Here is a 24,344-nt window from a genome sequence, read left to right as displayed (position 1 = left end):
AGACTTAGCCATTTTCTCATTTTTTCTTGGGTTGCCAAAATAAAACTTTTGCCCCACTCCCAATAGATTGGTTATAGGAGTTGTGATCATTTAATGTCTCGGATGTTTGTCATCATTTAGAGGAGGATTGTTATAAACAATTATGGTCTTGGAAAAGGGGGAGAGGGAGATAAAATAAGGAGGTTAGATTTAGGGATTTCTTTTTCTCTTTCATTTCCTTTCCTCTATCCTAATTTCCTTCATAGGTAATTAAAAAGGAATTAAAAAGAAAAGGGATGATTTATCGTATGTAAGTACACTGTGGCTGTCTTCAGACACCCCAGAAGAGGGCATCAGATCTCATTACGGATGGTTGTGAGCCACCATATGGTTGCTGGGATTTGAACTCAGGACCTTTGGAAGAGCAGTCAGTGCTCTTACCCGCTGAGCCATCTCTCCAGCCTGTGCTGTCTTCTTTTTAATGCAATTAACCTACTTGAATTTTTACTACCTGTTATAGGATGTGACTGCCAATTAAAGAAACCTCATTTCTGAGATTAAAAAGCATGAACTACCACAGGTAGATTGTCTATTCTTTTCTCAGATTAGTAAATGTTGATACTGTTTCTCTGATGTAGACTCCATAATGTTGATCTGTTTGGGAATCTCTGTAATATCTGTAAATAGTCATTTCACTTGCAAAGCCATATCCTATTTAACTGGCCCAGAAAAGATGTTTTTTCTCATTCCTTGTAAAACAACTTGTTTCCCTCTCTAAACCATGGTTCGTCCTCTTTCTCTCTTCCTTCCTTCTTTAATTTCTCTTTCTTTTCCTTTTTCTTTTTTTTTCTAACCCTCTTGTTCCTCTGTTTCAGTAAAGACCTGCATGAACGACCAGTAGTAACTCTATCACCATCTTAAGTAGGCTTTCTATGGCTGCAATGAAACTCCAGGACTAAAAAGCAAGTTGGAAGGAAAACGTTCATTTTGGCTTAAATTTCCATAGCACCATTAACCAACAAATAGGAACTTTAAACACAGCGGAGACTGGAGGCAGGAGCTGACACAAAGGCAATGGAAGAACGCTGCTTTCTAGCTTGCTCTCCATGGCTTGCGCAGCCTGATTTTTATAGAACCTAGGACAACTAAGCCAAGGACTATAGCATCCACAAGGGGCTGAGTCCTCCCTCATCAATCACTAATTAAGAAAAGGAACTGTAGGCTTCTTTAAAGCTATGTTTTATGGAAGCTGTATTAGTCTATAGCTGTATTAGGATTGTAAATTAGGTTCTCTACAATCACAGAACTTCTGGAATGCCTCTATATATTAAGGGGATGTATTGTAAAGACTTACAGTGTGCAATCCAACTAACCCAACAAAGGGCAACTGTAAATGGGAAGTTCTCATCATAGTTGCTCAGTCTCACGAGGCTAGTTGTTTTAACTGGTCTTCTCTATGAGCTGGACTCCTGAAGAAGTAGGATCCAACAGATGTGCTGTTATGTGCAAGCAGGCTAAGATGAGTGAATTTTCCTTATGTAGGCCTCCAGCAGATAGTGTGGCTCAGATTAAAGATGTGTACCACCATGATGGATCTGGAACATGCTTTATCCCAGGATAGCCTTGAAGTCAGAGATCTGCTTATCTCAGTCTCCTGGGATTAAAGCTGTGTACTACCTTGCCTGGGCCTGAGCTTCTCATATCCACTATGCCTCAAGATCCCTTTGTCAAGATCTGGGTCAGAAGCCTGTGTCTTCCAGCCTCAAGATCTGGATCAAAGATGTACCCTCCATCTCTGGATTGTAGTTCATTCCAGATGTAGTCAAGTTGACACTCAGGAATAGTCAGCACAGAAGCAGTTTCTTAATAAGTGTACCTCCTCTCAGATGAACTTAGCTTATGTGAACTTGATGTAAAATTGTTTGAGTATAATCACTGATTCAGTGTTTTGTCAAAGATATTTGCTCATTACCAGTCAATTCAGCCTTACTCGGTTTCTCAGGACATGCACAGAATGCAGACAGATTTCTTTGCCAAAATATTATACAAATGGCCTATCTTTGTTACCGTTTTACTAGTGTGAGGAGACACCATTGCAAAGGCAACACTTATAATAGAAGGCTTCTTACACTTACAGTCTTATGCTTCCAGAGGATTAGCCCATTGTCATCATGGCAGGTAAGATGGCTATAAGCCAGCATGGATCTGAAAGTTTACATGCAGATCTGAAGGCAGCATGCAGAAAAAAGGGACTCTGGGACTATGCTCTTGAAATCTCAAAATCCTTTGTAGTGACAGAGCTCCTCAAACTCAACTACTTCAACTTATTGGGAGTCAAGCATTAAAATATATGAGCATATAAGGGCCATTTTCATTCAAATTATAATATGACTTCTATCCTAATATTTCATGAAGTCTATTAGCCACTGATCCTCATAACTTTGACTTTTACTACTTGTATTATTGAGGACTCGCATCTTCCATTTCCTCATGAAATGGCCCATTAAGCTCTCAGGTGGTCACCCCACACATTATACTAGGCTATGTAACATTGAAGACTGAAGCTAACTAGGATACAAAGATAATAATATCTAAATATATTTACTGAATCAATACCAATGGCTTAACAGCTTCACTCATTTAAGTAGTAAAACTCAAAGCACTCAGAGCAACAATTTGAGAAGACTGATATGCTAAGAAATGGGGACTGAGAAAAAACTGAGGGCAGATCTCTTGATGTGGTTACGTCTGACTCTCTTAGATGGTGCCAATCACTACTGCTGTTCTGAGGAAAGGTATCACAAAAAGCTACCAAGGGTTTTATTAGGATGAATCATTTTAACAAATTTGTTTCCAAAAGTTTTAAGTTCCAGCCCACATAGAGAGTCACAGATTTTTCTGATCTCTGCCCACAGCATATTCAAGTGAAATAAAGTGAGGCCAAGCAACTCTTGTGTCTGGGGACAGAGAAGCTAAAATACTGGATGACAATGCTTGGCTTCCACAGTTACAATGGAATCAAATGTCACTGTTTGAGACAATGGAATTCGTTCCTCTTTTCCTTTGCTACTTTTAGCCTATCAGCATAGGCCATGGGTCATCTCCTCCTATATCCATGCTAAACTAATTAAAGAAACTTTTTGAGAAAAAAAAATGGTGAGTGACAGTGCATATTTAACCTGTGAGATGTATAGATCCTACAGGAACATGTGTGACCAAGCCAGCTCAGTCAACAGGGTCTCAAGGGAGGGAGTGCAGATTAAAGAAAGAAAAGACAATTAGACAACATGATAGCATGACTCCAACAAGTGCTGAGGCAGAAGCGCTTTTAATTTTTCCTAGTCTGCCTTTATACCATTCTAGGTACATCCAGAGGATAGGGCCAGTTCTTAGATCAAAGACAAAGAAATCAAACAGGGCAATAAACAAAGTAGTCAAGCAAGGCAATAAACAAAGCCCCATGGTCACTGTGTCTAGGGGCTTATGAGGTTGACCAAGATAAAAGGTCCAAGTGGGAACTGCCCACAAGGGTCTGGAAGGTGCTATCACTGACAGCTACAGTACAACTGCCAAAAATAAGGAAAAGGTAGAAAATCTGTAAGGCTGACCCACCACAGCTGAGCAAATAGAGAGAGAAAGACAGTGTGAACCAGCTTGTACTCAGGTACGCATTCTGCATTGCCCTTTGGCCATTTGAATCTCTTACACCTAAAGCTACCTCCCCAACCTTCCCTCTATACTCCATAGCTCTTTGTAATGGAGTCAAAGCCCTAGAGTGACTTCTGTTTAAGTCTCAGGTATCCCTGCAAACCCCAATGTCATCTGGAATCACCGACACATTCAGGGCTCTTAACCAAGTGTTTTGCAGGAAGCAGGGAAGCAGAATAACCACCCCTTTGGGGCAAGCTGACCTGAAAATTACTTTTCTTGCTTTACCAGAGGTATAAAGTCTAGATTGGTTTGCCTGAACTGCCGATGTCCTTGTGGGTTCCCTACGCCACCTATTGAAAATATTTGAGATAATCTTAGGCTTGTGACCCTTGGTCAAGTGGTCAACTACTTCTTGCAGCCATATATTGTTGATCTTTTTTCCTAGTAATTTGTAACCCTCCCTCATTTTGTGGAGAATCTGATCAAAAACTTATTAAGCACCAGTCTAACTTAGGTTCTGATAATATCAATCTTATAATTCTTCTGGGTCATCAGAGCTAAAGATCAATTCAGAACTAGACATTCATACCTTACTATTCTCAATGGCATGTTCTATTCATTAGACTGAATAGATGGCTTAGCAGCAAAGAGCTGCTGATCATCCACAGGGCTTGGCTTTGAATCCCAGCACACATAAAACAGCTCACAACTGTCTATAATTTCAGCCATGAGAATCTGAGAGCCTTTTTCTGGACTCTGCTGGTAACTGGCATGGATTTGATATACATACTGACAAGGCTTATACACCTAAATTAAAGTAATTGTAATATAAAAACGCCCATCAATATTATCCAAAATAGATATAAACAAAATGAAAGAAAAACATATGATCATCTCATTAGATGCTGAAAAAATGTTTGACAACATCCAGCATTCTTTCATGGTAAAAATCCTGGAGAGAGCAGGAATACAAGGGGCATACCTAAATACAACAAAAGCAATAAACAGAAGGCCAATGGCCAACATCAAATTAATTGAAGAGAAACAATGTATTCCCACTAAAATCAGGGACAAGGCATGGCTGCCCACTCTCCCCAAACTTCTTAAACTCAGCACTTGATGTTCTAGTTAGAGCAATAAGAGAATTAAAGGAGATCGAGGGGATACAAATTGGAAAGGAAAAAGTCAAAATATCACTATTCACAGATGATATGATAATATACAGCAATCACCCCAAAAATTCTACCAGAGAACTCTTATATCTGAAAAACACCTTCAGCTAAGTGTCTGGGTACAAAATTAACCCAACATAATCAGTAGCCCACCTCTATACAAATGATAAGGGGCTGGGAAAGAAGCTGAGGAGATAGTGCATTTCACAATAACCGCAAATAACATAAAATGCCTTGGTGTAACTCTAACCAAGCAAGTGAAAAACCTGTATGACAAGAATTTCAAGTCTCTGAAGAAGTAAACTGAGAAAGATATCAGAAATGAAAAGATCTCCCTTGCTCATGGATTGTTAGGATTAACATGACGAAAATGGCCATCTTACCAAAAGCAATCTACGGATTCAGTGGAATCCCCATCAAAATCCCAACACAATTCTTTTTTTTTTTTTTTTTAAGATTTATTTAGTTTATATATGTGAGTACACTGTTACTGTCTTCAGATACACCAGAAGAGGACATCAGATTCCATTACAGATGGTTGTGAGCCACCATGTGGATGCTGGGAATTGAACTCAGGACCTTCAGAAGAGCAGTAAGAGTAACCACTGAGCCATCTCTCCAGCCCTCCAACACAATTCTTGACAGATCATGTGAGAACAATTCTCATCAAAAAGTGAATCAAATTGCTTACATTATCTACCATCTATAGATAATTCCTGTAGGAGGTAATACTTCAAGATGAAATGCCAGATGTATAACTGGGACATGAAGAAGCATGGAATGTCAAATAATATGTATGTAGATACTGTGGTGGTTTGAATAGGTATGGCCTCCATAGACTAATGTGTTTGAATGTGTTTGTTTATAGAGAGTACTACTTCTGAAAGTAGGTGTGGCCTTATTGGAGGAAGTGTTTCACTGTGGAGTTAGGCTTTGAGGTCATATATGATCAAGCTATGCCCAGTGTGGCTACAGTCTCCATCTGCTGCCTTCAGATCAAGATGTAGAATTACGGGCTCCTCCAGCACCATGACTGCCTGCACACTGCCATGATTCCCACAACGTTGATAATGGACTAAACCTCTGAAAATGTAAGCCAGCTCCAATAGAATGCTTCCCTTTATAAGTGTTGCCATGGTCATGGTGTGTCTTCACAGTAATAAAACCCTAAAACTGAAGTTGGTAACAGAGACCGGGGTACTGTTGTGGTAGGTCTGACTATGCTTTTGTTTGGAGCAATTTGGATTTGGGGACTTTGGGTTAGGAAAGCCCTGGAATGCTTTAAGCTCTGCTTAATTGGTCATATAAGTAGAACCACGTTGAGGGCAATTTTAATTGTTGAGGCATGTCTCAAGATGTTTCAGAGAAGCATTTTAGCATGGTTCCTAGACATCATTCTTGTGATAGTTTGGTAAAGAATGTGGCTGACTTTTGCTCTGGTCCAAAGTGTCTGCATGTGGCATAAGATGAAGAGATTTAGATAAATTGCGTTGGCATGGAAATCTTAAAACTCTATCCTGTAGTTCCCTCTTATGAATAATATTTTGATGAAATAGACAAAACTTCACTAGGAAAGTACAAAATGTATGATTCAAGGATTAAAGAGATGCCAGGAAATAGTATGGAGCTAATTCTTGTGTTCAAGGAGATAACCTGATTAAAGATATTAAATGAAATTAAGGGAGTGGTGACCTCAGGGCAAGAATCCACTCAGTTCAGCTTCTATCTTTTGAAAAAAAAATAATAATAAAGCTTAGGTCTATGTATGTCAGTATGTGCCTTCAATCCCAGAATTTAGGAGACAGAGGCAAGCACATTTATGAATTCAAGGCCTGCCTAGGCTGCAAAGCAAGTTCCAGGTCAAGAAAAGTTTAGGCAGTATACACCTTTGAGCAACTTCAGCACTCATAAGTCAGAGTCATACAGATCTCTGAGTTCAAGGACAGTTTAAAGAGCAAGTTGTAGGACAACCTCAGAGAGTGAAGAAAATTATGGAAAAGGTGAAATCTAATGAAGATGTTATAAGACAAGGAGGCCATGTTCCAGCCCCAGCAAGCAGTCCTGCTTTAGCCATATTGTCTTTAGAATCAAGGATATAAGTCTCTCTGTGATTAAGAAAAGCCACTAATACGAGGAATATGTCAGAGTTGTCCCTGCACGAAGGCACAGAGAGGCCAATGTGTGAATGTGATTATAAAATTTCACCCTGCTACTTAGGAAAGATGCTGAGGCCAGACATGTGGAAAGGATGTCCCAGCATACAGGTCCAGAGAAGCCACTGGGTAAAGCTGTGAAAGTTAACCTGATTGCCTTGGACCTCCAGAATACTAGAGATGCCAGGGCCATGGACAACTGCTAAGGAAAGTTAGTAATGTGGTGTTGAACTAGCTCAAGAGAAAGAAGTGTGTTTTACTCACCAAGCTGAAGTGTTGGAGATCTGAAGAACCATCAGATTGGAGATGCAGAATTTGGAGTTTGCCCACCTGTTGTTTTGGGTTTTTTGTTTGTATGTTTTTTTGTTTGGGTTTTTTTTTTCTGCACTATGCTCTTCTCCCGATATTTTAGAACAGTAATATATATCCTGTCTGTGCCACTATATGTTAGAAGCATTTGATCTGTTACTCAACTTTCATTTTATAAGAGATTACAGTTAAGAGAGTAAGGGGCTATGATTAGCCTTAGAATGATACCCCAGACTCAAATATGATGTAACACGGAGTTTTTCATTCTTCAGAAGTTTGGTATGCAGGGGTCTACCATCTACAAAGATGGAAAGACCTTGAAGTGAGCTCTCAGGCTTAATTTAAACCACATTAGGGAAATATTGGGGAGGGGTAAATGACCTCTACCTTAATTTTGGCTCTAACTTTAGCAACATTCCAGAACCACTGCTGGGGTCTGGGGGCTGGAAACTATTGCTGGGGAAGTCTGGAAACTATTTCTAATTGCCCTGGCCTTAGGCCAAGTGGTGGGGAAGCGTCTGAGGCCTGGAATTGCCCAGTTCTTGGGAACAGAGATTTAGGCCTAGTCTCCTGAACTGGCAATTTGAAGCCTGTCATGTACTCAGCCTAACCTTATCAAGAGATTTCATGAATCTCAGAAGAGTCTGAACTTTGTTGAATATTGTTGGGACAGGGTTTTTGTTTGTTTGTTTTGTTTCTGTTTTTGTCTTTTTGTATTTTGATTTTATAGGGGATTACATTTAGGAGATTGTATGAATTGCAGAAGAGACATTGAAGTTTTACACATTGGTAAGACTGTGATAGACTATGAGGACTGTTGAGGTTGGATAAAAGGCATGTTGTATGATTCTGTCTCAACAGATCTCATGAAGGTGGGAGGAGTGATGCCAGAATAGATGTCCCCCTAGGATATCAAGCTGCTCAGGGCAGCTCTGTTTGCTACAGAGGACTCAACAAGCATGGAAGATGGGTAGGGGAAAGGAAGCTTCCTGTATGTTTTAGGTTCAGAAGAACTGATGAATAGGTGGCAGGAGAATGTAAGTCCACCTGGCATAGCAGGCTGCTCAAGGCGGCTCTGATTGCTCCAGAGGACTCTGCAAGCAGGGAAGATCAGTGGGGGAAGGGAAGCTTACCTGTATGGTTCAGGATCCACAGGACTGATAGGTGGGCAGAGATGTGTTGGGGTGATGAATGGAGGTCCATCCCCTTGGATAATAAGGTGCTCAGAGCAGCTCTGCTTGCTCCAGAGGACTCAGTAAGCATGGATGATGAGTAGGACAAGGAAAGCATACCTGTATGTTTCAGGCTCAGCAGATCTGATGAAAGTTGGAGAAGTGGCAGGAGAATGGCGGCTGCTGGGATAGCAGGCTGTTCATGGCAGGTATGCTTGCTCCAGAAGACTCAGCAAGTAGGGAATATGGGTGTGGAAAGGGAAGCTTGTCTGTATGGTTCAGGATCAGCAGGTCTGAGGAGGTTGGGAAGAAGCTTACCTTGTCTGGCCTCAGTGGGAGAGGAAGCACCTAGCTGCACAGAATATTGAAGTGCCAAGGCAGGGAGGATACAAAGGTATCCACACATTCAGAGGAGAAGGGAAAGGGAATGGGGTAAAGATTTTGTAAGGGTAGTCTGGGTGGGGTTAGTGAACAGGATGTAAAGTAAACAAGAAAAGAAATACCTGAGAAAAATAAAATCTTTCCAATAAAAAAATGCATGTGGTATTGTGTTAGCTACAGGCCCATGGAGAGCAGGAATTTGAATATGGTGGTAAGAATATGGGCGGGCCCTATATGCTACAAGGAGTGGCACTATTAAGAAATGTAGCCTTATTGGAGTAGGTATGGCATTGTTTGAGAAAGTGTGTCACTGTATAAGTGGGCTTTGAAGTCATATATGTTCAAGCTACAACCAGTATGGTATACACAGTCTCTTTCTGCCACCTGTGGATCAAATTGTAGAATTCTCATCTCCATCTCCAGCACCAAGTCCACATATATGCTATCATACTTCCCACCATAATGATAATGGACTAAACCTCAAAAACTGCAAGCCAGAACCAATTAAATGTTTTCACTTAGAAGAGTTGTGTTTGTCATGCTGTCTCTTCAAAACAATTGAAACCCTAAGAAAAATATCCATAGCACATCAACCTATGTTACTTGTATGAAAACTTGAAAGCTGACTATCCTATCTTATAACATCTCTAATATATAAAAATGCTGCTTTTATTTCATAAGTTATTTAATGTTTCTTATATAGCCGTCTATTAATAATTTTAGCATTAACATAATTAAAATGTGTTGACAAAACAGGACATACTGGGGATGACTGGTATTCAGGAGGTTGACATGAGAATCTTGACTTGAAATGTAGCCCTGACTAATAAAAACATCTTAATGGAATTCTTGAAAACACGAAAAGGGAACCCAGTAACAACAACCATCCCCCCTTTCACAGACACCCTGATGTGAAAAGTCTGATCACAGAAGGCCCTATATTGAAATGAATAGACCACTTAGATGACAGGAATCTCACTGTATACATTTTAGCAGGAAAATACATATCAGCAAGTGAAGGGGCAATAAAGGAACAGAACCCACAGAAGAAATACGAGAATCAACAAATAAACTTCACTAAATGGTTTTACCACACATACAGTAAATTTCAATACCTAACCAAAAGGTTCAAAATACAAACTGCAATGTTGACCTCCACCATCACACTTGAGTAAATATGATAAACAATTTACTTCCTTCAAGGTTACAAAAGAGATAAAACAAGATCTTTTAATTGACACTGAAGAAAACTATGATGTCTGACATCTTCAGCAAATTGTTTACATGTATAGAGTTTTGCCTTGTGTGAGTGTTTTCCTATTTCATGATGCCAAGATAATGTATAAAGGCTTTAAAATATTTTCAGGACTAGGGTCATGGCTAAGTAGTTAAAACATGTTTATTCCATGGTCCAAGGTCAAGTTTTTGGCAACTTCCTGAAATCCTTGGTACAAGAATATACAAGAAATTAACTTTCTTGGAAACTAGCAGGCACATACATGGACTCACAGAAAGATACATTAACAACACATAATTAAAATTTAAACAAATCAGCAAACAAACACAATTTGCACTTCTGACTGTTTTTCTTCTCTAAGCCTTCATTGGTGTACTCCAGATGACGAGGTATCTAAAGGCTTATTTACAGGGTTTTTCTTCCTCATGCATTGGCTCACTTCCCAAAATGCAAGTATTTGAGATGAAATTCAGAAAAATCAACCGTTCTCAAAGGGTAGTATCATTTGGAAAGATTTAGTAAATGCTGCCCGTACTGGAGGAAACATATCATGGGGCGGGGGTGGGGGGAGGGAACATGTTTAAATCCTCACATAACCTCTTGTTCCCCATGGCTGCTTCACACTTTGGTTTGAATGTGAGCTTTGAACTTCCTGCTTTACTGCCATGTCTCCTACTTGTTGCCATGTCACATTGATGGTAATCCCATATACCTCTGGCACAATAAGCCCAAATAAAGTGTTTGATAAGTTGCCTAAGGCGTTATGTTTTATCACAGCATCAGAAAAGGTACTAAGACATATCCATAAAGTTTTTTTTTAAAGGTTTATTTATTTATTATGTGTAGGTACACTGTAGCTATCTTCAGACAAACTAGAAAAGGGCATCAGATCTCATTACGGATGGTTGTGAGACACCATGTGGTTGCTGGGATTTGAACTCAGGATCTTCGGAAGAGCAGTCAGTGCTCTTAACCGCTGAGCCATATCTCCAGCCCAAGTTTTACACTTAGATTACTTATTTGGTGTAATTAAAGAGATGAATGAAATCTAAATGTGCTACCTAATAGTGTAATTCCATAGGGCTTTTATCCATGAGTTTGTAGGTAAAAAAAAAAAATAAAGATGGGCAAAAGGCTTAAAGAGATTGTGGACACTTGTCAGATTTTTTCCCCCAGAATAAATGATCTTGTATATTAAAAGCAACTGGGCTGGCTCACGATTTTACCAAATATTTTATAGTCCCAGATCCCCTTCAGTATGGGTACATGTCCTCAGAGAATGATACATAAAGGTTTTAACACAGCAATTACATTCATAAGTTTACTCTCCAGTCTGTGTTCTTTTAAGTTTTCAGAGATAATTGTGATATGCGAAGGCTTTTCCACATTGCTTACATTCAGAATAAATCTCCAATGTTTGTTGTTGTTGTTGTTGTTTTTAATTTAGAGATTACTACTATGAAAGGCTTTCTCACACTATATCTATTGGGTTTCTAACCAGTGTACATTTAGGTATTAGACACCAACCACGTGAAAAGACTTTACCACACTTCTTACATAGGGTTTCTCTTCAATATCTGTATTTCCATGTATTTGGAGATAACTCTATTGTGTAAAGGCTTTATCTCACTGATTATACTGGTACAATTTCTCTAGACTATGTTTTATTTTGTTTCTGAGATGACTCTGTTGTGAAAAGGCTTTACCACATTGCTTGTATTCATAGGGTTTCTCTCCAATGAGTCTACTGTCATGTTTTCAAAGTGTATAATAACACACGAAGGCTTTACTACACTATGTTCATAAATAAGGTTTTTCTGCAGAATGTGTTCCTTTATGTATTTGGAAATAACTTTGAACTGCAAAGGCTTTACCACATTGACTACATTTATTGGGTTTCTCTCCAGTATGAATTCATTCATGATTCTGAGAGTACAGAAAATTGCAAAGGCTTTACCACATTAATTACACACATAGGGTTTCTCTCCAGTATGTGTTCTTTTATGTTTCTGGAGATGACCCTGTTGTGAAAAGGCTTTACCACATTGATTACATTCATAGGGTTTCTCTCCAGTATGTGTTCTTTTATGTTGTTGGAGACTACTGTGACGTGAAAAGGCTTTACCACATTGACTACATTCATAGGGTTTCTGTCCAGTATGTGTTCTTTTATGCTTTCGAAGACTACTATGTTGTGAAAAGGCTTTACCACATTGCTTGCATTCGTAGGGTTTTTCTCCAGTATGTGTTCTTGTATGCATTTGGAGACTACTGTGTTGTGAAAAGGCTTTACCACATTCATTACATTTATAAGGTATCTCTCCAGTATGTGTTCTTTTATGTTGTTGGAGACTACTATGTTGTGAAAAGGCTTTACTACATTCATTACATTCATAGGGTTTCTCTCCAGTATGTGTTCTTTTATGCTTTCGGAGATTACTGTATTGTGAAAAGGCTTTACCACATTCATTACATTCATAGGGTTTCTCTCCAGTATGTGTTCTTTTATGGTTTTGGAGACTACTGTGTTGTGAAAAGGCTTTACCACATTCATTACATTCATAGGGTTTTTCTCCAGTATGTGTTCTTTTATGGTTTTGGAGATGACTCTGTTGTGAAAAGGCTTTACCACATTCATTACATTCATAGGGTTTCTCTCCAGTATGTGTACTTTCATGTTTCCGAATAGTAGAATAATGTGCAAATGCTTTACCACATTCATAACATTCATAGGGTTTCTCTCCAGTGTGTGTTTTTTTATGGTTTCGCAGGTAAGCTTGTTGTGTAAAGCCTTTACCACACTGATTACATTCATAGGTTTTCTCTCCAGTATGTGTTCTTTCATGGTTTTGAAGAGTACAGTAATCCACAAAGGCTTTACCACATTGATTACATTTATATGGTTTCTCTCTAGTAGGAGTTCGTTTATGTCTTTGAAGGGCATTGAGACGTGTAGAGGCTTTACCACATTGAGTATAGTCATAGGGTTTCTCTCTGGTAAGACTTCCTCTATGCCTGTGAAGACAATCGACATGTGTAAACACTTTACCACATTGACTACAGTGATGAATCTTTTAAATCTGTATAACTTAATTCAACAATTTTGTCTAGTTTACTGAGAAAAGGCATCAAATCTTAAGGTTTTATCACTTGTTTGGATTCATAAGTTCCTACTTTATTATGGTCTCTTTTGTGTATTTGAAGATACCTGTGATGGTTAAAGTGTTTAGTACATGGCTCATCTTTATAACGTCCTTTTCTCATGTGAGTTTTTCCACATTTTTGGAGAGAACTGGAAGAACTCAGAGCTTTGCCACAGTGTTTCAACTTATCGTTTGGCTATAAAGTGAATAACATTACATGTGCAAAGTGAACCAGAACAGACAGAAGAATTTCCATGTTCCTTCTACTAAGGGTTTTTCTGCAGTATGAATGTATTTACATATTCCCGATGAAGTTGGATACACAATTAATTGTAAACTCATATCACCTTCACAGTTCACTCAAAGTGGGGACAACTGCATATCTTCAAATTGTTGTGGAAGAAAGGGGTACTTTCCATATTCCAGATGCTCACATGGCTTTTATCTAATGTGACATATATCAATTATGGCAAGAATAAAAAATAAAAGGTTTCAAATCCAGTTTAACTGTTTGTTCATCACAGAGATGTAATATGAGGATAAAGGATTCTCCACCATAAACTTTGTGAATTGTATAAATTACCCCTCTCACTAAACTTTAGTAAATCATTAAACACATATGAGTAATAGAGGATTTATTGTGGAATATTTGCCTATTTGGAGATTTTAGACATACACATATCATCTAATCTATGTATATGTCCTTTGTAATAAATGCATGGCATCAACCTAAATCAATTGGCAGTTCTATAGAGCAGCTCTCATGGGGATATAATTAAAATGTAACAGTTGTTAAGTCATTGTTTTCTTGTGCTTTTTCCAAATACCTGACATTGAGGTACATGGTATTGTGAGAATTTACTAATCATCAATACACTTAATGTCTTGTCTATGCTTGTCTACACTGAGTTCTTAAAACTTCTAGGGCACACTCAAATTCCTTCAGGGCCATATTTGAATCAGCTTGAACACGAAACTTACCTTCCATGTATTCTAGAATTTTGAAGATATTCTTCAATAATTTTGTCTTCTGATTTGTAACCTAAAACATATTACCAGAAAATGTATGAAATATAATTGAAAATTGACAAAAAGTTAAGTTACTCTCCTCAACAAACCTTAGAACTATGCCTGATTTACTTACCACATTGTTCCTCTTTCACAATCAAAATTAAAGAAGAGCTCAGTAAACAAGAAACATCTTTCCTCATATTTTAAAAAGTGAATTAAAATTCAGTCTTACCTATAGCAATGAGATTCTTGTAGGTCTCCAGCATCACATCTGTGTAGAGATTCTTCTGGGAAGCATCCAGCAAAGCCCATTCTTCCGGAGTGAAGATAATGTGGACATCACTAAATGTCAGTGCATCCTAAAATATCCATACATGTGTTCAACAGAAAGCATAATTCTGACAACATATTAAATACATACTTCTTTAACAATAGACTCATATAACGCTAGTGATTTCCACACTTACTCCATGACAATTCTAATTCTAATGTAATTACCAATTCATTTTAGAAGGAAATTGAAAAGGAGGTCCACCCCTGTCATTTCTAGGCCTTTTAAATAGGATACAACCTTACAGCCATACAGTCAGAAACAAACAGAGCAATACTATACGCATCAGAGAAATGGTGACTGATGACTAACTACTAAAAAAGATAGGCAAGCTGGGTGTGTTGGCTCATGCTTTTAATTGTACCACCCAGGTGGCAGAAGTATGTGAATCTCATTGAGTTAGAGACCAGCCTAAGCCTATGTAATGAGTTTCAGGACTGCTTGAGGTGAATATTAAGAACCTGCCACCACCACCACCACCACCACCTCCCAAAAAAATCCAACCACATAAAGAAAAAAATATATGCGAAAACTCTGAAGGTCTCAGTGAACTTCTTACAAAGACTTATGCATCCAATCCAGCTATGTATTCATCTTCCAGAAAACTGAGTGTCACCATTTAAACTGTATGATTAAGAAAAAAATTACTAGAAGAAAATGCCTGTTGAAACATCTAGAGATGGAGAGATGAAAATAAAAGCAATGTATATATAGACCTTAAAAAACATATAGGGCAAGAGCAAGGGTACAGGAATTAACAGCACATGGTCTTACAGATGAGATGGGTTCAAGTGTCACTGAGATGGGTTCAATTGTCAGTGTGTACATGAGGGCTCACAACAGTCAATAATCCCAAATTCAGAGGTTCTAAGGCCATCTTGTGACTACTGTGAGCATCATACACACAACATGTGATGGGCATCCATGCATACAGGCAAGAGACTCAAAATCATTAAAAAAATAAAAACATACAAAAAATAAGATAAACCTACAAATTACAAAATCAGCTTCCTGTAAGACATGCAAGGATGGTTCAACATACCAAAAAAAAAAAAAAAAGAAAGAAAGAAAGAAACCAGTCACTATATTCCACCATATAAATAAAATCAAAGAAAAAAAATCACCTGACCATCTCATTAGACACTGAAAAGGCCTTGGTCAAAATCCAATGCCTCTTCATAATAAAAGTGTTCGGAGACCAGGAATACAGGGGCATACCTACACATGATAAAGGTAATTTACAAAAAGCCTGTAACCAACAACAAATTAAATGGAAAGAAACTCAAAGATGCTTTAAAAAATATCATTTAAAAAAAAAAAAAGCCGGGCAGTAGTGGCAAACACCTTTAATCCCAGCACTTGGGAAGCAGAGGCAGGCAGATTTCTGAGTTCAAGGCCAGCCTGATCTACAGAGTGAGTTCCAGGATAGCCAGGGCTACTCAGAGAAACCCTGTCTTAAAAAACCAAAACCAAAACCAAAACAAAACAAAACTAAAAAACCAAGTTTGCCTACTTTGTCCAATCTATTCAAAAGAGTACTTGAAATTCTAGCTAGAATAATAAGACAACTAAAGGAGACCAAAGGAATACAAATTAGAAAGAAAGTAGTCAAGTACCATTATTAGAAGATGATATGATAGTACATATAAGCAGTACCAAAAATTCTACCAGGTGATAAACACCTTCAGCAAAATGGCTGGATACAAAATTACCTCAAAAAAACATAGCTCTCCACTATATATGAATGACAAATGGGCTGAGAAGGATGTTACAGAAAACAACACTTCACAATAGCCACAAATAATATAAAATATCTTGGGGTGACTGCCCACAAGCCAGCGAAAGACTTGTTTTACAAGAACTTAAAGTCTTTGAAGAAAATATCAAAAGATTGAAAGATGTCCCCACGCTCATGCACTGGTAGAATTAACATAGTAAAAATGGACATCCTACCAAAAGCAATCTACAGATTCAACACAAGTCCCATTACATTCCAGCACAATTATTTTCAGACCTTGAAAGGACAATGCTTAATTTCATATGGTATAATAAAAAAGTCAGGAGACCTAAACCTACTCCTGAACAGTAACAGGAGCTCTGGAAGAATCACTGTCCCTGATGTCAAGCTGAACTACGGAGATATAGTAATAAAAATTTAATAGCGTTAGCATTAAACATGACATGTCAATCAATGCAAGCAAATCAAAAACTCACACATAAATCCACATACCTTCGGACATACGCTTTTTGATAAAGAAGCTGGAAAGATACAATAGAGAAAAGAAAGCATCTTCAACAAATGGAACTGGTCTAATTGGATATGCATATGGGTGTATACAACTACATCCATATTAATCACCCTGCACAAGACAAGTTCAAATGGACCATAAATCTCAACATAAAACAAGAAACATTGAACCTGAGAGAATAAGGACTATCTTTCAAGACATTCACACAGGAGACAACTCCCTAAAGAGAACACCAACCATGCTAGCACTAAGATCAACAATTAATGAACAGGACCTAATGATATTACAAAGCTTCTCTAGTACAAAGGACAACTTCAACAGGACAAAACTGACCTGTACAATGAGAAAAGATTTTTTACCAACTCCACATCTTACTGAGGTCTATATCCAAAATATGTAAAGAACTCAATAAGCTAAACATCAACAAACCAAACAATCTAAGTACAAAATAGGCTATGGTTCTAAACAGAGAAACCTCAATAGTGAAATGACAAATGGATAAAAAACACTTAAAGAACTCTTCAGCATTCTTAGTCTTCAGGGAAATTTAAATCAATTCCATTATGAGAACTTACAACTGTCAGAATGGCTAAGATCAACAAAATGATTGACAGCTCATACTGGCAAGGATGTAGAAGAAGAAAATTAACCTATTCCTGTTGGGAGAACAAACTTTATACCCACTATAGAAACTGACATGGTGGTTCCTCTGAAAGGTGGGAATCAAGACTTCAAGACACAGCTATACCACTCTTGGGCATATACCAAAAAGATGCTCTAACTTAACACAAGGACACTTTATCAGTTATATTTATAGAATATTTATTCACAGTACCCAGAAAGTAGAAACATTCTAGACATCCCTCAGTGGAAGAATGATTAAAGAAAAAGTGGTATATTTAAACGATAGTATATTAATCAGCTGTTAGAAAAAAACAGGGTCATGAAATTTGCAGGCAAATGCATGCAATGAGAAAATATCACCTTGAGTGTGATAACCCAGGCTCAGAAAGACAAACATGGTTATATACTCACTGAAAATTAGATATTAGCTGGGCAGTGGTGGTGCATGCCTTTAATCCCAGCACTTGGGAGGCAGAGGCAGGCAGATTTCTGAATTTGAGGCAAGCCTTGTTTACAGAGTGAGTTCCAGGACAGCCAGGACTATACAGAGAGACGCTGTATCGAAAAACCAAATAAACAAATAAATAAATTTCCTATATAAGGCAACACTTATATAAGAAACATTAAATTGGGGCTGGCTTACAGTTTCAGAAGTTCAGCCCATTACATCACATCTGGAAGCATGGTAGCATGCAGGCAGTCCTAGTAGTGCTGGAGAAGGAGCTCCAAGTTTTACATCTGGATCCAAAGGCAGACAGAAAAAGACTATCTTCCATGGCCAACCAGGAGTAAGGCCTCTTATGCACTTCTGTACTTCTGCACTTGAGCACTTGGAGCCCTCAAAGCCCATAGACAGAGAGAAACTTTCTCCAAGGATACACATAGTCCAACAAAGTCTCACCAACTAATAGTCCTATTTCCCACAGGCCAAGCATATTCAAACCTCCACAGGTTTTTTTTTTTAAGAAAAAAAAAAAAAAAAAAAAAAGGATGGTGGGGAGAATATTTCTACCATAAGACTCAGCTATACCACTCCTGGGAATACACTCAAAAGGTGCTCCACCACACCACAAGGACACTTGCTCACCTATTGTCCTAGATCTATATATACCACTGTGAAATTAGAAACAACCCACATGCCCCTCAATTGAAAAATGGATAAAGAAAATATGGTACAATTTACACAATGGAATATTACTCAGCTATTAAAAACAATGTCATCATGAAATTTGCAGGTAAATGAATGGAACTAGAAAAGATAAACCTGAGTGAGGTAACCAAGACCCAGAAAAACAAACTTGGTATGTAGTCACCTATAAATAGCCATAAAGTACAGGATAACCATGCTACAATCCATAGACCCAAAGAAGCAAAGTAACAAACAGGGCTCAAGGGAGAATGTTTGAGTGTCACTGGGAAAGGGAAATAAAATAGACCTCTGGGGTGGATGGAGGAAGAGAAGTGGGTGGGAGAGTGGGTGGAGAAGGGAACAGGAGTGATCCTGTGTACAGAGAATAGCAGGAGAGAGACCTGGGAGAGAGGACTGGGAAAAAAAAAACCTGGGGGTTTGGGGAGCAGGGATGGAATATCTCTGTGACAAGCTAGAAATCCAAGACAATGGAAACTCCCAGGAATCTATGAGTGTGACCACAACTAAGGCTCCTAGCGAGAGGGAATGCAGAACATGAAATGGTCAACTCCCGTAACCAAGCAAGACTTCCAGCAGAGGGATGGGGATACCAACCTAGCCAAAAGCCATTGACCCACATTCTTTTTCTTGCCAGGAGAAGTGCAGAGATAAAGAGGGAGCAGAAAGTGAGGGAATGGACAACCAATGACTGGCCCAACTTGCGTCCCATGTCATGAGAGAGCTCATCCTTGACACTATTAATATCATTCTGCTATACTCGCAGAAGGGAGGCTAGCATAACAATCATCTGAGACGCTTCACATACCAGATGAAGAAAATAGATGCTGAGACCCAAAGCCAAACATTAGGTAGAGCTTGGGGAAATCCTGTAGAAGAGAGGGAGGAAGGAAAGAGCCAGAGAGTTCAGGAACACCACATGAAAACCTACAGAATCAACTAACCTGGGAACACAGGAGATCATAGAGACTGAACCACCACCCAGAGAGCATGATGGACATAGTCCCCCTACACATATGTAAGAGATATACAGCTTGGCGCACATGTGAGACTGCTAACAGCAGGAGCAGGGGCTGTATCTGACTCTGTTGCATGCCTTTAGAACCCTTTCCCTTAAATGGACCACATTCTCTAGCCTCAATGGAAGATGTGTCCAATCTTACTACAAGTTGATATGCCAAGGTGGGTTGATATCCATGAGCAGTTTCCTCTTCTCTCAAGAGTAAGAGAGAGGTGCATAGAAGAAGGAAAGGTGAGAGGAAAGGACTGGAATGAGAGAAGAGAGGGGAAGCTCTGACAGGGAAGTACAGTAATTAATGAAAATTAAACATAAATTAAATAATAGATGAATGAACAAAGCAATATCCCTGGGCCTTTGTAGATTAAGAAGCAGGGGCAGAGAACCTGGAATGTCTGAGGCGTTTCTCTCTGTAGATTTCATTGTTTCAATGAATAATTGTTTAATTAGAGAAATTAAAAAACACTAAGCTGTAGGGAATGGGGCTGATGCTAAGGTCCTGTTCCCCAATTGGTTCTTGATCCATCAATAAAGATGCTAGTAGCCATTGGGCTAGGTGAAATAGGCAGGGCTTCCAGGTCCCCACAGGCAAGTGGGCAGACACAAGATGGGGAGAGAGAGAGTTTTCACCATGCTTTAGAGAGGGAAAAGCCAAGCAGTTATGTGAATCTAGGGCAGAGTGGCCACAGGCTGCTTCTACAGGCAAGCGGTTGGGAGAGATGAGCTGGAGAGAGATGGTTGGAGAGATGAAGGTAATTGAGCAACTAAATTTGAGGACAGATTTAGGGTGCTGAGCTAAGAGTATTGGGGAAGGCATGCTTGCCACAGGAGATTAATGATGCCCAGCTATTGAGCCAATGAGACAAGTTGAAATTGAGCATCGTGTGTGTCCGTGTTTTTCATCCACAGATCCAATATTCTCTGAGCAGGGGCTGGTAGCACATAGATTCTCAGAGTTAAGGCAGGGTAGCAAACTCAACACTAAGCAATTTTGTTATGAAGAAGTGGATATTGTCTTGGGTAAAGCCCCAGAATTTCTCTGAGTTCCAATTTTTTCATATACAAATGAGACATTAAATGATCTCCTAGGGCCCTCTCAAAGCTCTAATATTTTTAATTTTTTTCTATGCTATTTCACAAATCACAGGCTGTATAGACACAAGGACCACTAGCAAGTGTGGGGAACTGCTTTAATTTCCTTTTTAAAAGCAAATAAAGTTATAGACCTGAGGGCGAGACAGGGAGGATTTCTAATTGACCTTGCTCCTGTACTCAATATTAGTTCTGGGGTCTGTAACCTGACACACATAGCCACAGACAGTGAGGGCCATGTCTCAAACCTCTGAGCTGGTTTAATTGTTTCAACCAGGATTGCACATATCTGCATAATTGGAAATTCAATATTCATTGGCTCAAGCTAACCTCCCCAAATGATCTTCATTCACATGTCATGAATCAACACAAGTTGAGAAATTACAAAACCACCCTCCTACTTCAATCAGGTTCTTCTTCATAATGGGGACTACTGCAGCTGACCGGCTTAAACTTCAGTCTGTGATCTAGCTATTCCCTTCCCCATTTCCCCCCTGCACTGTACACAATAAACTATTCCTCCTATTCTAGTCTGAAAGCAGAGGCCATGCTGCATACACAAATCCTTTTCCTATTGCTTAAATGTTTCTTGTGGTCTAAGTGACTCAATTTGGTAATTTTAAAACTCTATGGTGGTACAACCCCTTAAAGAATTTTGGAATTTTAATTTTAGTCAAGTGGACAGCAAGATCTACACCCTGTGGACATACACACTAGTCTGTATCTAGAGTCAAGGCTACCTGAAACAATGTAACAGACAGAACCTCAGAAACATTTTTTCTGCAGGAGGTACAGCTGTTCTAGAACTAATATGTCTGCCCAGAGAGAAATAACTCGATGAACATAAGATATTAATAAAGAAAAATTCTTGAAGAATAGCACACATCCGGCACTGGCTAGTGCTCAAAGAGGAGCCAGCCTAGAACACATTTTCCACCCTCTATATGCTGGTTCAAGCCCCAGGTTACACTTTGAACAATTCAAATAGGGACAGGAGACTCCAACTCTTAAGATACTAAGTGGTTACTTAGGAAGAAGGGAGATTTAGACAACAAAGTATCCCCAGGACTATTTCTTAAATACACCAGTATCCTGGAATAGCAGGGTCAGGGTCCAGAGGTGAATATGCCAGACTATGAGAAGACTGTAAAAGTATAAGGGAGAAAAGATTAAAGCTGGGGTGGGGAGTTGTAGAGAGCATAATAAGAAATTAGAAGAGGACTGAGCTGGATGCTAACTCACGTCAGCTCTCCAGCTCAGGTCAGCGCTGTGTGTAGCAGATAAGAATGAACTAATGATGTGACTGCCCCTTCTAACTAGTAAAAGCAGAGGCTCACAGCAGACAGGCCAGGATCTTGCTGCTGCTGCTGCTGCTGCTGCTGCTGCTGCTGCTGCTGCTGCTGCTGCTGCTGCTGCTGCTGCTGCTGCTGCAGTGAACACCATACTGCTGTCTGGCGCTCTGACAAAAGGACAACTGGCTGCATCTAGACAAGAGGATCCAGAGGAAGGAGCCACTGCCTAAGAAGAAAACAGGACGTTCATGGCACACCAGGCCTTAATGTTGGTTATGGGGCCCTACCTGCTCCTTTGAGCAGCTTCTTAGTCTCCTGCCACTTAACATGGGCATTAGATTTGCAGCTGTTTAGAATCAGGGTTGTCTCCTTCCCTGTGGCTAGAAAATTCTGGGCTACGCAATCCTGGTGAACAAACATGTGTATCTAGTGCTTAATCTCCTACAGACCTCATTAATACACTCATATCTCTGGGGTGTTTCAGAAGCAGCCAACGTTTATCTAAACTCTACCGTGTGTGACTTATTATCTCCTAAGCATTGGTAAATCCTTTCCATTATCAATTGTATCCTTCTACATCTCAACAAAATAGTGGAATGCTACCCAACACATAAGATTCCATGTACAACATCCACAAAATTAACTCCAAATGGATCTTAGTCCTAGATGCTAAATCCGAAGAACAGAAATTCTAGAGATGCTAGATAAACTAAAACGGCAACCTGCCATCCTCTGGTGCACAAAAAGCATGGTGATGTTGACTACAAAGATGTATCTACACACAGCTCATGTTCCCAAAGCCCTGCACAAACTCAGCCCACAGAGTGAAGTTATTTAGAGGCCACCACATGGGTACAGGGAATTACAGGGACCGCAAAGGACTTCATACAAATCCACATCTGACCACTAGTTCCCATCCAGTCCCAAGGATCGCCTACCAAAAGGGATCCCGCGGCTCAGCAACCCACTCCTCTCCAGACTGCGGCCCCTCGCTCACCATATCGTGGCTTCCAAGCTCACGGGCACCCCTCACAGACCCTGTGACACGCAAAGAGCCGATGGCATTTTCCCTGCTTCAGAACGGAGCCTGGAGCCTGGCGCCCGGAAGAGCCCGCCTCCCCTATGACGCTCCGACTGCACGTTCTGATTGGCTAGTGAGGCCTGAGTGACAAGAAGCCCTCCTTTGTAGTTGGAGTTGAGGGAAGAGCACAGAACTGTATTTCCTGGCTCTGGGTTCCACCCCAGGGCGAGCCCTTTTCCAGATCTGCGGATATTTCCCTTGCCCTTGCCCTGCAGTAGCTTCACTTCTGTCTTTCCTTGCTTGGAAGGCACCTTCCCTTTTCCTCCTGGACACAAGTTTACACAGCACATTACAAAATGTGGAGTGGAGTGTTTCTCCTGTCCCACAGGTGGAAGGGTGCCCACGATATTAATAATTAAGGGGGGATTTTAGAAAACAAACGTTTGTTCTGTGGGTTCACGGTGAGGTCAGGTGAACTGCAGCTACATTTTACTTGGTTGGCCAAGGTACATTGGACAATCCTGAGAGAAAAACTGGAACCAGATCACAAACACAATGAAATACGTTTCTACTACAAGAAGGCTGGATGGTGGATCCATTCCTATGGGAATTTTCTTCCTGAAATTCAAGTATCTCTTGACAAATGAACACTAATGATAAATGAGGTCTCCACGGTAACTTGAATAATTAGAAAGAAATGGTTCAAGAAAGAATGCTGTTTATGAACACTATTCTTAGCATTTTTCTGAGTTACGTTAAGGTGAGAAAACACAGCTGTATTAGTCAAGGTTCTCTAAACGAACAGAACTGATAAAATGAGTCTCTCTTTCTCTCTAGGTATGTAGAAAGGGGATTTACTAGAATGGCTCACGGGCTGTGGTCCAGCTAGTCCAACAAGTGCTGTCTACCAACTAAAATGTAAAGAATCCAGTAGTTCAGTCCATGAGGCTGGCTATCTAAGCTGGGCTTCACTGTATACCACATTTTCAAGGAAGGGGGCTCTAATGCCAATAAAGGATGCTAGCCAGAGAGGGCAGAGAGAGAAAGGAGAGAGAGAGAGGAAGAGAGAGAGAGAGGGAGAGATTCTTTTTTCAATGTTTTCTTTTTACGTGGGCTGCCACTAGAAGGTTTGGCTCAGATTAAAGGTGGATTTTTTTTCGGCATATTTTTATTGTGAAACATTGGCTTAGAAAAAAAGTACAAAAGGTGGATCTTATCACCTCAAAAGACCCAGAGGGGTCATCCCACTTCATAAGTTTTAATTAAGAAAAATCTCTCACAGGTATGTGGGTCTTAGTTAATTTGTAGTCAGTTTGTCTACCAAGAATAGCCATCATAACAGCCAAGACAGAAGAATTTAGA

General features: G+C 39.6%; 1 protein-coding gene across 1 annotated transcript; it reads right to left on the bottom strand.

The window, feature by feature from the left end:
• Nucleotides 1-11,923: 11,923 nt before the first annotated feature.
• LOC116069416 (zinc finger protein OZF-like) lies at nucleotides 11,924-23,039 on the bottom strand. The gene is made up of 5 exons (XM_031340014.1): nucleotides 22,959-23,039; nucleotides 22,007-22,187; nucleotides 14,441-14,567; nucleotides 14,179-14,239; nucleotides 11,924-13,069 (listed from the first exon to the last, which is right to left on the bottom strand). Exons 2-5 carry the CDS (start codon nucleotides 22,151-22,153, stop codon nucleotides 12,016-12,018), a joined length of 1,389 nt encoding a protein of 462 aa, XP_031195874.1. The 5' UTR covers nucleotides 22,154-22,187; nucleotides 22,959-23,039; the 3' UTR covers nucleotides 11,924-12,015.
• Nucleotides 23,040-24,344: the final 1,305 nt, after the last annotated feature.

Source organism: Mastomys coucha, unplaced genomic scaffold (genome assembly GCF_008632895.1).
Source record: "Mastomys coucha isolate ucsf_1 unplaced genomic scaffold, UCSF_Mcou_1 pScaffold22, whole genome shotgun sequence".
Taxonomy (NCBI): domain Eukaryota; kingdom Metazoa; phylum Chordata; class Mammalia; order Rodentia; family Muridae; genus Mastomys; species Mastomys coucha.
Note: the sequence above shows the minus strand (reverse complement) of the source record. Positions and strands in the feature narration are given on the sequence as shown.